The following is an 18400-nucleotide window of genomic DNA, read 5'->3' on the forward strand; positions in this document are numbered from 1 at the left end:
GGCAGTCTGCGGTGGCTCATTACAAAAATGTTAACTCACCTGATTTACTCGTACACGCCGCTACCAATTCCAACATTGTATTCTCTACACTTCATAGTATCTAGCCATCAGCTAAAGAGAATATTCTGTTGAGTAGTGTACCCCCTATTGTTGCTCCAAACAAAGGTAGGTGAGTTTTAATTAGCTTGAGGAAACTTCTACTGACTGAGGAAATTACCAGATATTTGAAATCAGCACAAAAAGCTGAATAAGCTTGTGCAGTTTTATTGGGTTTGGTCATAAAATAAGAAAAAAACTTTCTGCCTTTCCACTCTGGTGAAGAAAGAGCAGCAGAGCTGTAGCTTCTGTTCTCGGCAGTTTTCTTTCCAGGTGAGCGATCTGCTCTTCTTTCGCAAGAGAATCTGAAGCGCTCGACACAGTGGAACTTTGTGGTGACAGCGGCCTCGCGGCAGTTGCGGAACCATTCGCGCTGCTGCGCACATTGCCGCTTGTTCCTTTCCTGCTCTTTTTCCTTCAAAGAAATGTTGCCGCAATCTATGAGCAACGGCAGCAGCCAGTTATTTGGTGGCTGAGGCTGGAGAGGTTGCCGCAATCTATGAGTGACGGCGGCAAGCAGACAACCGGCAAACACAACACTCTGGACAGCTACCGCCATCTATGAGCGACGGCAGCAACCAGAGTGTTGTGTCGACCACGGGTGTTGACATTTGTTTGGTACCGGACATGATCCTGGGGAAACTAGCCCTTAAGAGCTCCGCTATAAAAAAAGCTCCAAGACCAGTGTTCCCCCTTAAAGGGCAACTCCGGCCAAAACTCAAAATGAAATAAATTATTGGCATCGCTGTAGTGACACAAAATACGACCCCAGCCAAAATATTACGTCTGGGGGACGCCGCATTCTCAACTAATGCCGATCATAAAACTGCGGCCCGCCGCAAGCCGCTGCTCCTTAGCGGGAGGCCAACGGGTTGCCGATCGCTAACGCAACATTGGGCCGTGACGTCAGTATCATTCTCTTTTCTTCCTCCGGTCCGGGCGTTGGGTGGAGTGCGCTTCTTTGAGCCGCCACAACCACTACTTCGGCTTGTGATTGGCGTGTTTAGCCGTTGCTTTTATCTGTAGCCCATGTAGCTTCGGTATAGCCTTTTGCTCATTTGCTTGTGAGGACTCCACGACTTGTTTTAGAGAGCAACTCGGTGCGCCCAAGACTGCCCAGCTGTTCCTCGAAAGATGTCGAGTACAACTTGTAGCGCTGTGGGCTGCTCAAACAACCCGCTACGCAACCCAGAGGTGCTTTTTCACAAGTTTCCAACGGACCGGAAATTGGAGAAGGTGTGGGTGAACACTGTTCAACGAGTGGACTTTGGACTTCAGCTTTTACGCGCCCGAGGAAAAAATAATAAAAAAACTGATGTGTAGAGCCCAGCACACACGTGTTCAAGCACCGCGGCCCACTCCGGAGAGCCCCAAAGCTTCTTGTCTGAGACTGACCCGCAGCGCGAAAGCGAGAGGGCACCCAGTACTGTACGTCACCGGCAGTGCGGCGTAGAGCAACGCCGCTCCATCCACGGAGCCGTAATGACAATTTAGGCCTAGCGACGAGTACAGAAGACCGCACGCACGGCGACAGCCACTGAGTACGGCACTGAACAAGTTCGCTCGTTTTCCAGTCGCTAGCTTTTGGGTAATCAAGCGATGAGCACGGCATAGCGCACGCACGGCGGTGGATGCCGAGTATGGCACCGTACGAGTTCACGGGTTTTCCAGTCGCTAGCTTTTGGGTATACGCACTAACTCTTGCTACATATGCTGGATAACTACCACGTATACAGAATTAAAACAAAATCAGCTTACCTCCTATCTTTAGACGGCTAGCGCAACAGGTAGGTGCCGCTCGGCCTGCTTACTCGTTGAACGAGAACGATCCTGACGTCAAGTTCACATAGCGGATGATTTCCAGTGTTGCCGGGGCCTCGAGCGGCTAGTTTTGGTTTTGTTGGCCGCGCCCCAAACAAAATTTTGAGGCGTCGATATCTTTAAAACTAAGCACAATAACGAGAAAAAAATTACACCTTGCAATTCAGGGATGCTGACTGCGCTAAAAACAGTCATAATCCCAATATCGAAAGTACGGACCGGAGTTGCCCTTTAAGCAGGATGGGTGGGGCTGGGCCATCCATACCGGCTTAGCTGGATGGGCCAGTCCCATCCTGGCCCGGCCATCCAGTGGGGCTGGGCCAGACGAGCTATGCATCCCATCAGGTCGGGCCCAGGTCGGATTAGACTTAGGCTGTGTTCGATAGATTACCTAAATAGATCAGAGTAACTCTGGCAGGTCGTGTCACGTGACACACGGATAGAGCGATGCTGGACGCGGGCAGGTTTTCGAACGCAAAGGTACAAAACCCTTACTCTGGAGTAAGATAGAGTCAATTTGGGACCACGGCCTTATAGTCAACGGGCGCAAGTTGGGTCGGGCCTCAAAAAGTAGGTCTATGCAGTGGACCTACTTTTTGTAGGCCCACTGCATGGATGTTGGCTAAAGAAAACAAGTTTTCTTTAGCCAAAATTTGCTTTAGCAAGCTATACCCCAAGTGTGGACTGAAATGCGAACGACCCAATATTACATGCTTCATCAAAATTTGGTTGGAGCTCCCCTTAAAGTATAAATTTGTCTTATCTTTTTCACTTCTAACTACCCATCCCCATTTCGTTCCCCAAAACATAGATGGAGGACCTGAGTCAGAATTTCATACCTTGTTTACAGAGCACAAAAAATTCTCCAAGTGTGCAGAACCCTATCCAGCTCTAAGAGGCCGGCATAAACATGACCTAGGCTGAACTCAGCAATGCCTGGCGATATTGCGGTGTGCCTGCTCACCCTGCGTTTCTCGGCCTTGCTTGTTCGGCTCTGCTTAGGAAGGCCCCCTTCAACAAGGGCAATGTCCTCCAGCGACTCAGTGACTGCATCCACCTGCAACATAATGTTAATGTGGGAGGATGATTAAAAATTATCCGCATAAACATATGAGCACGCATCTCGCAAAAACTTTTCGAAACCCAAGTCTGTCATGGATTATTGTATAGGCAGAGCCTTGGCTGATTTGAAAATGATTTTCCACATCAACCACTGTCATTCGTGTATCGAACAGAGGCAGTTCATGTGCACGCTCAATGTTGTCATTGGTCATGGACATGGACATTTTTCATAACTGACGCGTGTGCATCCTCCTTTCAACTTCTCTACCCATTCAAGCACATATCTTTGCAACAAAACACTTTCTTCATACTGTACATGAAATATCGGTGCCGCGCACAACCTCTTCGTCGCAGTCTTTGACACTGATCACAGCAGCATATATGATAAGTAGCCTATGAGCATTCCACTTCAAAAATAATCTAACCATTTAATTTTCGTGGCATGCCCATTTCAAAGGCGAGCCCGAAAAAATTCCTATATTTTTTAGTTGCTTCAAAATAAGTTCAACACATTAGTAGACAGATCTTAACTATGCTCCGCGTCAAAAGTTGTGTGCAGTGCAGTCATAGGCAGCGCCAGGCGAAGACAGAAAGGGCGAGCACTACGAAGGCGGAATGAGAGAGGAGGCCAATGGAGGGCGAGCGGAGAACGAAAGAGCACTAGGAAGGTTAGAGAGGAGAGAAGGTTTCTCTCCTCGTTCCCAGCCTTCTTAGTGCTTGCCCTTTCTCCTTTGGCCTGGCGTTGCCTTAGCGTACACTGCACGCAAGTAGTGACACGGAGTATAGTATCACAAGCTACAAGTCACAACAACTTTTTTTTTATAGAAGTTACTGAATTTTTAAATCTAGTCTGAAAGGCTGAGAGGTTTTACTGGCCACACCAAAAATGCGACGTCAAATGTTGTAATATGGGAGCGCTACAGCTTGTTCCCGACGGGTCTAAAGTTTGATGGTACAACATGAATGCCAAAAAAAAAAGGCTTGAGGTACACCTAAGCACTTCTTATGAGTTGTGAATGCAAAAGCATGCACGCCGCTGTTCCGCTTTCTTCTTTTGTCTGCGGCGTACTTGCGTCGACAGACGAGCATGCGTGCTAGCTCTCCTCGGCGCGCTGACCTGGGGCAGGAGCGGTGGAGCCGCTGCCTTGCGGACATGCAGCGCCATGGGGTGGCGGTAATTGAAACTGACGCGCAGTGGCCAATGGGAGCCTCGTCGACGTGCACCAGCCAATGGGATTGAAGCCGAAAACCATCAGCTTTACCACGAAGCTCCTTAGGAATCAGGGAAACTGGGTGCCGTTTGGCTAAGCTTTTTGCATGGTTTCATAGTTGGGAGACGGCTTCACTTGGAGAAAGGATTTAAGGTGCCGTTTGGCACGGCTTCAAAGCTGATGACATCTGCCCGCTCCATGGGACAGTTAATGCTTTCACATTAAAAGCTCACGCCTGCAAACAAGAAACACACAAAATGTTGTGTTTTCAAGACTGCCTGTTCGTCTTACAAATTACACGTATGACATCACCCCACTGGAAAGCGCAGGAAAATTTGAACGTTAGTTTCGGCATAACCTTCATTTTCCATTTTCTCGACAGCTATTTCGATTTTAGAGATAACAAATTGTGTGCCTTGAAAAGTAAAGCCTGGGTATTCCGCAAAATATGTCTAGTTTGGGTGGCTTAAAAAGCTGCACCACACTGTCGTCACCTGCGTCCTGCCATTGGCCAGGTCCTTTTGGGAAGCCAGGTCCTCCAGCTCTTTGTTCTGCTTCTCCTCAAGCTGCGCCTCCAACATGGCCACCTCGGCCATGACTTCGCGCTTCTTCTTCTTGTCGCCCTTGGGCACGGAGTGCTTCAGGTTCTGGATCTTGGCTGCAACACGGGCAACGAAGGGCTTGTGGAGAAGCGATACGACACACAAGTAATGGAGACATACGGAGCTCAATGTTTGAGGATATCGTATCTTTCTCATATCGTGGAGAAAAATTTGGTTCCTAGTTTTTGCAGGAAAAACGGACTTTAGTGTAAAAGCTGGTTTACACACTTGCGACTGTTTACGACCATTTGTGCCTTTCAAATCGGGTAGCTATGAAACACTTTGCATTTCCGCATATTTCCTATCTTTTTTCTCACATCATTCTTTCTTTTTTGACTTGAAAAACTTTTGACAATGTCATAATCGACCATTTCTCGTGGATAGTATGTACATTTGATCTCACAAAATACTTCAAAACTTTCACTCTAGTGAAGTGCAGTTCCAGGGTCACCTCATAGATGGCGCCAGTGTGTTCTTTCGTCATCAGCGATCGCGAGAACTCGCTCCAAAGCAAATGCAAGTGTGTGAACGGGCCTTAACCCATTCTACTTTTCTGGCTCAAGCCCGATTCACACATTTGTGCCATACTGGTTTCACAGCAATCAAAACGAGAGAAAGTCCTGGACGTAGCCGCTGGGAGGCATGGAAGCTTAGCTGCCCTCCCCTCTATTTAAATATATAGGTTCAAACTTCATAGCTATCGCAGTAGTTAAAACACTACCCTTCCTTCCTCTAAGAAGCACACAAATTGTATGGTCAAAACTAGAAACCTAAACAATGGCTTTTGTCATGGCCCAGTTGTACAATGAACCGTTGTCCTGTTTGTAACTTGTCGAGTTGAAGGAAAATGGAGTGGCCTTTCCTCGGGCCCACTGACTCTGTGCTCTTATAAAATTTATTTGTATAATACCATCTTTTTTTGCTTTTTGTTTTGCCATCATGACCTCAAAACTGAGTTTTGGGAAAATTAGACCGGCAAGAGTTTTATGGAGTTTTTTTTTATTTATCCAAAAACACAGAACCCTACCCACGTATCTATCTCACCAAGAGCCCTGGTTCACAAGGAAAAACATACCATGATGAAAGAAATGATAACCCGGTTTATAGCCTTTATCAATGCACTCTTTCCTACATACCTTCCAAAAGAACTGTTCTCTATTGACAAGACTAATTGTTCCAAGAACCGAGTAACTTAGTTTTCAAGACACAGTTGCACTAGTTGCTACTTCAACGAGTCCAAATAACTGTTTGTGCACCTCACAAGGGTCGTCACAGAGCAACCAAAACGAAGCCCCTTAATAACATTAACGCATCGAGCTTCTTGCAAGTACTGCCAACCATTGTCCTGCGAACGTGCAAGACACGTGCCACGAGCAGGTGCCCTGCCACCATTCGCCTCCTAAGGCCGCTTACTTCAGAGCCGTGCCATCATTTGCTTCCAAGGGCCACACACAACAAGGGGCTTTAACCAAACAGACAGCAACAGCAAAATCACCAGGGTAACTGTTCGCTGCACAAAATGTGGCAAGCAACGCAAGCAGTAGCTTCATGAAGAAATCATGATTTGAGGTTGTCGGTGTCCCAGTCGTTGCTGTCGTTTTGGTTAACCTGTTGCAAATGTGTGAGCCAGCCTTGGATGCAGCCAATGCAACTGTTTAAACAAGGCATAAAAATTTATGAATCTTTGAATGTGCAGCATACTTACCCCCAAGATGAATTTTCTTCTTTTTTTATTAAAAAAAAAGTGAAAGCCGTTTACAACTCCCTGTAACGCCGAATTAGAGCGCAGCTCTTGAGGAGGAGGAGGGAAGGGTACTGGGGGGGGGGGGGGGTGAAGTGACCTGGGGGGGTCACGTGACCTTGAGGGGTCACGTGACGATGCCGATGATGTCATTAGTGACGTCACTGATGACGTCATCAGTGACGATGACGATGCGGATTCCGATGACGTCATCAGTGATGATGACGATGACGATGCGGATGTCGGTGACGTCATCAGTGATGTCACTGATGACGTCATCCGTGATGATGACAATGACGATGCGGATGCCGTCGACGTCATCAGTGACGATGACGATGCGGATGCCGGTGAGGTCATAAGTGATGTCACTGATGACGTCATCAGCGATGATGACGATGACGATGCCGGTGACGTCATCTGGGAGGTCACGTGACCTCGCGGGGGTCACGTGACCCTGGGGGGTAGTCACGTGACCTCGGGGGGGGGGGGGGGGGGGGGGGGTCACGTGACTTCGGGGGGTCACGTGACCTCAGGGGGGTCACGTGACCTCTGGGAAGGGGTCACGTGACCTTGGGATGACCTTGGGGGTCGCGTGGCCTTGGGGTGACCTTGGTTACGCCGACGCCGCTCAAGCCGGGAACGGGCCCCTAACCCCCCATTCACACTGGAAGCGGATCCGCGTTCGCGAAGCGGTTGCGAACGCGGTTGTATAAAGATCCAGTGCAATTGCACGCGCACTCGATGACATCAAATGCGCGTGCAATTGTACTGAATCCTTATACAACCGCGTTCGCAACCGCTTTGCGAACGCGGATCCGCTTCCAGTGTGAATGAGCCCTAAGAGCTGCGCTCTAAAATGAAAGCCAATTACAACTCTTGTAACGCCGAATTAGAGTGCAGCTCTTGAGGAAAAGGGAAGGTATGCCCCTCCTCCCTCCGAGCGGTGTCGCAGTCGGCGTAACTGTGAGTTCACGTAACCTCCCGAGGGTCAATTGACGTCACCGGGGTCACGTAACCTCACGGGGGTCACATCACCTCACAATTACGCCAATGGTGACGCCGCTCAAGCCGGAAATGGGCGCCTAGGAGCTGCACTCTAAAAAGACATAAGGGTGTTCCATAAAAAAATGTACAGGGTTTTTTTTCACCAGAAAACTAAGCTATGCGTGGCCGAACGCTCATTCTCCGCCCAAAGGTAGCGTTAGAGGTCCCAACCAGATGCCAAAGTTTCAGCACAAACCAATATATTTTATTCAGAAGTTGTGAGATTTTTTTAAATATTTCAATGGCAAAATGGGGCCCATTTTCGCCCGTTTTCAGTTTCTGGTGCCATAGGGCACCATGTATTCGAGAGCTCCATTAGCCACCATTTTCCCATTGACATTTTCAGAAAATCATTTATAACATCTGAACTATGCTATAGTATGCCTCTTGTATTACAAGATCTTTAGAAAATCCACGGGCAAAAATTTTACCAGTATTCTAACTGCAACAAAATACACCCAGGGTGTGAATATTTGGAGCTTTGTGCTCATTGCATTTTCGTTTCCTGCAAACTGGTTTATTTATTTATTTGAAAGAGTGTGGGTCTTTTTCAAGCACTGGTGGGTTACACACCAAAACAAAAATGTCTTCTGCCTTCACTCACATTGCCTACCGCACATGCTACGGCCACCACCCATGGAAGTCCCAGCTGCCAGAGTAATGATACTGGGCAAAGATGCTAGAAGCAGGACGTCAGAAATAACAATGACTGACTCCATTTCTACCTCAAAAATTACCACGGCAACTTGCAGACCCTAGCAGCTATTCTACAACTCTGATTGCCTAGTTTGTTTGAGCACAATTGTAGTAGTTGGCACATGATGTGATAATGTCAACAGAGGCCTGGAGTGTCGAACTTCGGTGGGGAAGCAATTTGGCGATAAACTTTGCTGCAAGCATTGCGAGCCGAAAGGGGCTCTCCTAGAGGCATCGCTGGAGAGCAGACGACGCCCAAATCTCAACGAGCAATCCTCGGTGGCGCCCGTTGCCATGGAAACCGAGACAGCCTGGACGGTTCCCATAAGGCATAGGATCCTTTCTGAACGACCGTGGTAAGTTGTCACGGGAAAAAGTGTCAGATTGCCTTGGAGAGTGACTCTAGTGAAACCGTCCTACTATACACAACACCCTTTCACAACGGCACCTCTGGTGCTTGTCAAAAAGAAAATAATGTTGTCTTTCCAACCCATGCAGTGCTTTCTGCACAATGATAACATAAAACACAAGTGACCACACAAAAAAAGAAAAAAAAAAATCAAAATTGATTGCAGCATGTTCATTTGCAGGAACGACAAACGAGATTTGGTTGTTCTTTACATAGCGAGACCCCCGCCATCATTTATACATGAAGCTCGAGGCAGAATGAAGTACAAGTTCACAATTTATACACTCCGGAATTGATTTGTCGGGCATGTTTCTGCCGAACATGTGAATGTAACAAACATTGCGGTACTTTCATAAAAAAAGTACTTCTAAGCGTACACACGACTGCATATTATAGTAATTGTATATCACGACAATCACTTCACTTTTCTGTGCCACCTCTTCTGAACGAACAGCATGCTACATGAAATGTGTTTAAGGCTAGGGTTTTGCAAACAAAACTGCACTGAAAAAAGTGTATTGCAAAAGTGCAACAGATAACTTCCCCACTAAACTTAGAAAATTAGAATGAATTATTATACACCAATTTGGGTTATCCTACTATACGTCTCATCACATTCAGTGCACCTCAGCTTTGTCAGCGACCTAGCATCCTTGCTCCCCAATTCAACATTGGCTTAAGAGTTTTTACTCGGCAAAAAACAAAAGTGAGATACGACGAGACCGAAAAACATTTTGGTATAGCTTCATATAAGTCATCCTCTACATCACTCGCTCTGCATCTTGAAACATACGTCACTGGACTCTGGCTGCCAATGCAAACCTTTCATATAGCCGTTCAATGTCATCTTGAAGACAACTACGGTAGTATCTTTTAGAAGTTACTTTTAGAAGTTACCAAATAAGCAAATTAGAAAGGGTGCAAAGAATGTATGCTAGGTTTGTAGTGTCGAAGTATCGAAGAACTGAATCAGTAAATGAAATGCTTAAACAGTTAAGTCTTCCCCTCCTTTCTGATCGCCGGAAAATAGCTCGTTTAAAATTCCTATTCCTGTTGAGAAATCAAATGTTTAACCTTAATACAAGTAACTATATAACGCCCCGTGTATCTAGGCATCTAAGAAGTACTCATCCATGTCAAATAAATTTAGAGAAACCAAATAATGATACCTATAAGTATTCTTTCTTTCCAAGAACTATATCAGAGTGGAATAACCTCCCCAAAGAAATAGTATTAAGTGATACCCTAGCTTCTTTTGAAACATGCATTTCTAAATTGTATAATCAATACTAACGAACCTTTCCCTCTGGCACTGGATAATTTAGATTCTATGTTTTTGATACTTAAATGGATTGGGACTTCCGTGACTCCATTTATTATCTGCTCATGTGTTCTTGTTGTTGTTTTTTTTATCAGCCTTTGTTCGATGTTGTTTTTGCGCGCTCAGCAGCGTACGCTCTTGTAAGTTTTAGCACTGAGAAGATATTATACGTAAAAATGTTTTTGTTGTGTATTCAGTGTGATTTACCAAAATAGTGTACTCTTGTCTTTCGTGAGTTTTTAGTGTTCAAAAATGTGCCTTCATATGTACTACTTAGTGTTCTATTTTGTCTATCTGTTACACTCCTGTAACAGCCCCTACGGGTTAACAGTATAAATAAATAAATAAAAAAATTAAAAAATCTCAGGTATGTAATTTCCGTACTTATTCCCCTTCCTATACTCCGTTTCACCTTCAGTCCGAGCGCAGCGGACGCTAGGAGTAATCCCAGCCAATCCAGCGTGGGGAGAGTGTCATGTGACCTTGAGCTCCCTGTGTCCCTCTTCCCAACCGGCAGGTCACGCGATTTTCTCCCGGCGCTGGATCGGCTGGGATGGCCTGTGGCGTCCACTGCGCTCAGACTGAAGGTGGAACGGAGTATAGTACTTTTTCGTCAATTTGCCACACGGCAAAGCGTTGAGTGTGCCACTACCCCGCTGCTGTCTGGCAAAGAACCACAACATCCTGCTTACTTTATTGATAATGCTGAAAGCCCAGCTTCACAAATTCCAGGGCAAACGTCGGGAATCCTCTAGGCGACATTCAAACAAATGACCTCACGCATTCCGGCATTGAACGGATGTGTAAAAACTTCATTTGATGTCTCTTAAAGGAGCCCTGAACCCTTAAAAATATTTTTTTAGTGCCTGGAAAGGACATGGCACAAAAATTTACTTCCCTTCAAAAATATTTGTTTTTGCGGAACATTTAAATTTTTTTGGAAAATGGCAAATGTCTAAAAGTTGAAATTTTATGCGGTGCAGACTATACAAGGTTTGGCTTTTCCACGATCATTCACTGTGATGAGATGTGGCAGATTTTGTAAATGCTAGAGTATGTTAGTAACGGTTATGTATGATACAGGCTTCTTAATAAAGCAGGCGTTTGTCAAGGCATGACGTTTGAACATTTCTTACGTGCAGGCTAGGCACAAGGTACGGACTATGCAACAGGTGCAAATTATCAAAGGAAAAACCTTTTTTCAACTAAAATTTGCTTCTCCCGACTTTTTTTTTTTTTCAAATAAAATGTGCTTCTCTTTGGTTTGCTTTGAGCACAAAAGTCAAAAGTCAAATTTGGGGGTTTTACGTGCCAAACCTACAACGGGCATCTGGCACGTGCCAGCGGAGGACTGAGGATTAATTTCAACCACCTGGGAATCTTTTGACGTGCAACCGAAAGCTCGGTTACACAGCGCCTTCTCCACAATAAGCCTCCGTCATATTGCGGGCACCTCGGTCGGGATTCGAACCCGCCACCTGGGGATCCGTAGGCCGGCGCTCTCGCCTCGGAGCCACCGAGGCGGCCTGCTTCGAGCACGGGCTCTAGTCCGGAAAATACGGTATGACGCAAGACGTGTTCTGAGTTCGGAGCAACTCTGAAACCTGCTTCTGCTTTGAGACATTGACCCAGAAGTAGAAGCGTGTTTCGGAACCACTCAGCTAAATTAATCTCACAACGTAGATATCGTACTGAAACATTTTTTTTTTTTTTTTTTTGTGAACGTTTATTTTGTGACATAGTTGCCTTATCCGGGCACTTAGAGAAAATTCTTTTTTTAGAGGTTCAGCTTTCAGGCTCATCTCTAGACCACCTCGTACCAGATGGCAGCGAGCGTGATCATACCACCGGGAAACACAAGAGCGCCAGATGCTCACACTTCAGCACTGACCTCACAAATTGTAACTCTTGCCATGGAACATGCACGTGATGAGACAATTGCTTTGGCTGCCAAGTGCCCTTCCGCCACGCGGCCTTTGCTAGATGCGTGAAAAATGCTCATAAATAGGGCAAAGCATTAAAATCAACGTACATGCAAACATACATAGCTAATGGTACTGCAACAGCTGGCTTGATTAATACACCACCAAACCGAATATTAAACAATATTTTCACAAAAAAACAAAACAAACAGAATCGGACACAATCTTGTAATGTGGCGCATCCCCAAGGACCGGCCTTGCTAAAGGAAACCAACAAGTTGTTGGACTATTGGACAGAGTGCACACAGGAGTCTTTAAAGAGCTGTGCCCAAACTGCAGCAAGCTGCAGTGAAGAGACAAATATTTGGGGTTGAAAATGTCTCAATGTCATCAAGTAAAAGGTTAAAATACCCTGCCCTTTTATTTCGTGCAGGTAACTCCGAAAGAAATGCCTCGAATCTCCAAAACGATACCAGAGATGGCTGAAAATGGCTATAGGTTTGTTCCTACATTCAGCTCTAAAATATTGCTCTCTACCTTGAAAGCACAAAACTAGCTTTTACTGCTACAATTCTACTTTAGAAAAGCCAATTAAGCAGTTTGTCTAAAAGCCCGACAAAGGTATGTATTCAAAAGAGCATCATACGACTGGAGCGTAAAGAAAAGACGACGACGATAAACGCCCGAAAACGGCACAACATCGCGCTCTTTGATCTCGCTCCACGTGAAAAGGCTCACGTGCTCGTTGGACCACAGCAGAGGTTCAAAGAGCGCCAAAGCCACTCGCAGAGTATTCGGGCATAGGAACTTGGACAGCACTTTGAGTAGAGGAGTGCCGACCCGTTGAAAATGTCTGTAAAGGTTGATGGCCTTCTGTGTGACCTGGAGGCACTATTTGTGGACCACCCAAAACGCATTTCAATCGACATCATCGATGCCGAGCAGAGGCAGCAGGCGACTCTTGATGGAAAACATGGATGGACCACCGGGGGTCACATCCTCGAGGCATCAGGACCTCAAAGACCACACCCTTGAGGAGCCACGACCTGAAAGACCACACGGGACCTTGCAGGACAAAGTATCCTTATACTTGTACCGCATTAGACTGGGCCCTTCCGGTTAGCAAGCTGAGACTTCTTGGAAGCTTTGATTTCCGTCCTAAGGGCCATAACCACAAAGGGACCCAACAGGCTGTGGAGTCCTTCTATCCATACCGTAACAGGACCAAGCTCCTCTGGTTAGCCTCTTGTAACCTCTTCGAAGCTTTTATCTTCGTCCCACAGGAACATGCATCGGTGAGTCACCTGAGGCTTGACACCTCCTGCTCGAGGCAAGTGCCCCAGAGACTGCAGGTGCCGGGTGGACCTTAGAAGCTTCGATCTTCGTCACTCAGAGCTCCCCGCCACCTGCTGCTTGACAGTTGGGGTGGGTGCAGCAGGTGCCACGGGGACCACAGGTGCCAGGTGGACACGCAATCCTGCACCCGTCTCCCAGTGGGGGATGGCCTGGTGCCGCTGGCATCCCTGGGTGTACTGCTCCCGCGTGACCCGAAGCCCCTGGAGCAGCTGGAGTTGCCTGGGCCCCAGCTGTGGATGCTCCGTCTTCCGGAAGAGCAGCTTCTTGGAGTGGCTGTCGTGCCGCGTCAGCATGGTGCCAAAGCCCAGCGCCGCCACGCGCTCTAGGAAGAGGGCTGCTGCTTGGGTTGGATAGCGCGGCTTGCCTGTGGCGTCTGGCACCGACACATACTTCATCTGTGCCACCAGCGTCGGTGTTAGCAGTGCCTTGCCACTGATTAGCAGGCGCCTGATCTTGTAGCGGAACTTGTCCACAAACTCCTCTTCCGACTCGGGCACGATGCTGCTTAATGCGACCAGACTGTCTGCAGGCAAGCTGTCGTGCCCGTCATTATCGCGACTGTCACGCGCCGGCGATCGCACGAGCGACACCGAGATCTCGCGGGGAAGCTGCACCGGCGCACGGTCGTAGTCCATCTCGTGTTGCGGCAGCCGCAATACCTGCGCCACGCCCAGGTCGACGCCATTGGTGCCGTCCGCCGAGATGGACATGTGCTGTGCTCCGCCGTGCCCTGCGATGCTCCTCACGCAGCTGCCAAAGACATCGTCGCGGAGAGGTCGCTCCAGAAGCTCCGCCTTCAGCCGGAGCGAGTGCATCACGACGTCGTGGGCTTCCCAGAGGTGCGCCGCCGGGATCTCGTACTCCCTTGTCTCCGACCGCACCGCGTAGCTGAGGCATCCGTCCAGGACAAACAGCGCCACGGCCAGTCGGAGGACCTGGCTCGAGGCAGCACGGAAGAGCGCGATCTTGCAGTTCCACGTCGACGACAGCCTCTTGAACTTGGCCAAGATCTGCGGCAGCACCGATCTCGCATCTGCGGACAGTCGGTAAGTCACCGGACGGCGGTGGGCGTTCGCGATGGTGCGGAGGAGCTGCTCAAGCTTGTCGTCGGCTGCGTCGTCGAGCGTCGAGAGGTCGACCGTCCTCTCGCGGCAACAACAGAGCAGTAGGACGGGCCACAGGCACTCCTCGAACGAGCCACCGTCTCCGAGCTTCGGCGAGACTGCCGCATGGAAGCTCGCAGGCTCGGCGACGCAACAGACGTTGTATCGAATGTCCGCCACGCTCTGGCTCTTCCCGTCTGCTGGAGGTGGTGATAGCACGGGGACGCCGAGCGCCACCTGCGAGAAGACGGAGCTTCCGACGGCGGAGTACAGTGTCCGTACCGGTTCCAGCGATGTGTGCATCCCGGCCACGGGGCCGCCACGCTTGATAAGGCGGGGGAACTCGTGCGACGCGAGGGCATCTACGACGAGCGGAGGTGGCCCGGGGGCCGAGAGTTCGCCGTGCAGACGGCAGAGAAGCCCCTGGAGGGTCCAGGCAAAGTTGCGGCAGGTGTGGGCGCGCGGCACGAGCACAGCCGACCAGAGCACAGGGCGCTCACGCCAGGCAGCTGACAGGTGCAGCGCCGAGTCTGAAAGCGCCATCAGGTGTGCGGCGCACGTGGCAAGGCTCAGGAGCAGGGCGTCCTCGGCCAGGCCATGGCGACCCGCGCAGCCGGCCAGGAACTCGTGCAGGTGCAGCGACGCAATGTTGTTGGCTGGGAAGGGCACCGACTGCAGGCGCCGGAAGCACGCCTCGAACTGGGCGGTTGTTGGCCGTTGGGGGGCGGCTCGGCCTGCGGGGGGAGAGGGGGAGAGCGTCAGGACTTTACCGGGGAGTGCTCGCATTGGGCCTGCCCCGGCGCCTCCCCGATGACAAGGCCTTAGCGTCAGATCTTGTCACGTCGCCTACCGGAAGACAGCGTGGGGGAAACGAATTGGATGCAAGTGCTACGTCGGCATTTGGCCGGGACTTGCATCCACCGACCGAAGGCGAGTCTGAATGCCAACGCAGTGCCCGTGTCCAGTCTGTTTCCCACGCTGGTCTCCGGCGGCCAGTGTAGAAAATCTGGCACTACGGCCTGGTTATGGAGGAGGCATTGATTGGGCCCGACCCCATTTGCTGCCACCTGGGTGAGCTCCTCTCCCCCTCTCCTTTCCCGGGGTGCCTTCTTAGCAGGGCGAGCCTCGTCTCGCGGTGCGATGGCGGCCGCACCATTCGTCAGACCACTGCGCTGCCGGGCAACGCTCACCCTCTTCGGACTCTCCTATTCCGCATTCTCTCACCCGGATGGGCGATAGGACGTCGTGCCACCGAACGAGCCCTTCTTCAAATGCAGCCGTATCTTGAAATTCAAGTTCATGAATTCTTTTTACATATGAGCTACACCTTATAGAGCACAGGCAAGTTTGTGAACCAAAAATGCTGTCTTCTTGCTGGCAGGGTGCTTGTGTTATGCTGGAACAAAATTAAATTGGGCTGTCACCATGTCTCGCTCACAATAGTGAAACCTAACTGACACTTGGTTTAATGGCAATGCACAGTCATCTGCACCATCCCCAAGCATATGTTGAGGGTACAGAGCAATATTCTGCGATGCAGCAGGTCATTTCTCCCTATGGCGTAAAACTAACACAATAAAGGGACTGCCTTGGCACAATGACCCCCCGTGCATGTAATCAGACGCCGGCTGGTGGCCACTGCTGGCTATTCGGCGCTTTTAGTGTTCGCTACTGCACTAGGTCAAAGACATTTGCACGGACATCCATGAGCCATACTACAGCACAAAGATTTGTGCTATCATTAAGGAGATGCCCCTAAAAGATCATGATAGCAGCGGTCACTGCTAATTGCACGACGAAACACTCCATGTCCGCCAACCGAGTGGCTCTCCGAAAGACGTCAGGATGGTTGCTAATCAAAAGGCTAGGACTTTCTGAAACAGGTGTGGATGGCAAGCATGCTTATCGGCTCAAACAGGTCCACTCTTGCATATCTGCTCAGTATTAACAATTCCAAAAGATTCGGGGGCTTGCTGTATAGATCTTGGCTTCAAAAGTGAGTCTTCCCACGTAACTAAGGCTTTCACCGCAGGCCCGTTGCATCATTCAGCTTGCAGTCATACTAACTCGGCTCTCTTTACCCTTCTGCTGGCGAAATGACTTGAGAGTACTAGTCTGAGCCACTGCTGCATCAGTGTTAAGTGACTCCCCACATTTACAAAAGATTGTGGCAGTTGTCACTATAGGGCAGTTGTCACTATTCATTAGATGCGATAGTGGAGTGTGCTGTTTAGAATGCATGCTCAGAACAAGCTCACATTAATAGGCTGCTTAAGACTGGCAATCTTGATAGTGTGGAATCCATGTTGCAAAGAACTGTGGAAGCTCGCCATCAGAACGCGCTCAGCAGTTCTGGACACAGCTATGGCCACCAGTAAATACTCCCCCTAACTGCAGATATAATTGAGAAATAACCACATACACATCGTCGAGTCACTCTTAGCAGACAGTCATGTCGACACCATCGCAAACGCAGGCTGGACTTGATCCCACAAAGGTCAGATTAGAAGAGGGAATATGTCCATCCCCTACCAACAGCAGAGTCTGCTGGAAGCAGCCTCTCTTGAGAGAAAAGGATGGCATTGGTCGAAAGGAGAAATCGGCAGATCTTGCGATACTATGATCCGACGGGTCAATGGCACTTGTTCCGCGGCAGTAGCGGCAAGTGGCATGGAAGCAACAAAAATGGGAGTGGAGGGCGAGTCACAGCGTGAACAAAGGAGCAAGAGGAAAGATCCAGAGCTCTTCCTGGCCCACCGTAAGCGACGTCATGCTGGCTCCTTCCTGTTTAAGCATCCTCTGGTGAGCTGCACATATACAACTACTAGATCAAGAATACGTAAAATGTTACATACACACACGAGCGGAGCAAACAAAGCAACGGAAGAACAACCATGTGAAGTGTGGGCGGCTGGGGTCACACCGATGGTTGACAGAAAACCAAAAGTGCAGCCGGAACATGTGGGCACGTTAACCCGTGAGCTAAAGGTGCGATAGGCAGCCTGCCCGTTTACAGTCCCATTCCGGCGCCCAATGACGGTAACAAGGCGGAACTCACTCCGTCAAAGGAGCCACACTGAAAGCAAAGCAACGTCCGTCCTGGAATATAGTCAGTGCTGCAAACAAAAACACTTTAGACTTTTTTCTCTTTTTTTTTTTTTTTTTGCTTTACGCGTTATTGAACTGTTGAACCACTATCTGAAAGTCCTCCTCGTTTCTTCGAGCACAGGGAGTTATATACAATGCACCTCAAACTTAACGCCGCCACGGCATTTGCCGTTTCTGACAGTCCCTGCAGCGGCCGAATGTTTGGGTTCCCGATTTCTATCCCATCCTGGGAAGGCATCCCGGACGTTTTGGTGACACATTTACATTTAACAGTAAGTAGCCGACACCAGCTCAATGTTTGGGAACCCAGTGGCGGCGTTTAATTTGGGGAGCACTGTACAACACAAACACAGGCACAAAGCACCAAACAAGGCCAAAAAGTTGCCTGTTTGTAGCACGAAGCTACAACAACAGTTTAAACGTTGCGTGGTCATGTTGTGCTCTGCCTTCAGACGCTCCAGAGTTTAGCCCGCTCGCATACTTGCTTTTCTTGACGGCCGCGGCCCAGCCACCGGCGACAGCGTTGTGCATCAATCATCCCCGAGATCGCATCCCGCTGCTATTGAACACACCTCGAGTCACAGGCATAGGGCAGGAAGAGGCCACCCAAGTGCCACGCTGAGGCGGTCTCCCAATTCGCTCCCCCGATGCTCGCGAGGACGGGCCGAATAGAAGCTTACCTTGCAGCTCTCTTCTCTCGTTCCTGTGGGCTTGAAGAAGCTCATCGTGGTCCGCCATCTTATTTTTTAGCTGCAAACGGCTGCAAATGACAATAGACGGATGACTGAAGAGCATTAGCGTAAGGACCGTAGGTTGCGCCATCTAGCCCGGATGCTTAAGACAACGAAACTCATAATATTGCCTGTAAACGTAATATTGGTAATATCACCTGTTCCTTACGATAAAGG

At 49.0% G+C, this 18400-nt stretch overlaps 1 protein-coding gene across 2 annotated transcripts in view; it reads right to left on the minus strand.

The window, feature by feature from the left end:
* The window catches only part of LOC8029163 (deubiquitinase OTUD6B), a 34555-nt gene that overhangs the window by 15922 nt on the left and 233 nt on the right, over positions 1 to 18400 (minus strand). The window contains exons 2-4 of one of the 2 annotated variants that reach the window (XM_029986513.2): positions 18173 to 18252; positions 4685 to 4848; positions 2882 to 2974 (exon numbers count right to left, since the gene is read on the minus strand). In XM_029986513.2, the coding sequence (XP_029842373.2) occupies positions 2882 to 2974; positions 4685 to 4848; positions 18173 to 18252 (337 nt within the window). Of the gene's footprint in view, positions 1 to 2881; positions 2975 to 4684; positions 4849 to 10609; positions 15119 to 18172; positions 18253 to 18400 lie in introns of those variants that run through there. The other variant, XM_029986512.4, reaches the window with a different exon arrangement.

This window comes from Ixodes scapularis, unplaced genomic scaffold, assembly GCF_016920785.2.
Source record: "Ixodes scapularis isolate PalLabHiFi unplaced genomic scaffold, ASM1692078v2 PGA_scaffold10__122_contigs__length_95168666, whole genome shotgun sequence".
Taxonomy (NCBI): Eukaryota; Metazoa; Arthropoda; class Arachnida; order Ixodida; family Ixodidae; genus Ixodes; species Ixodes scapularis.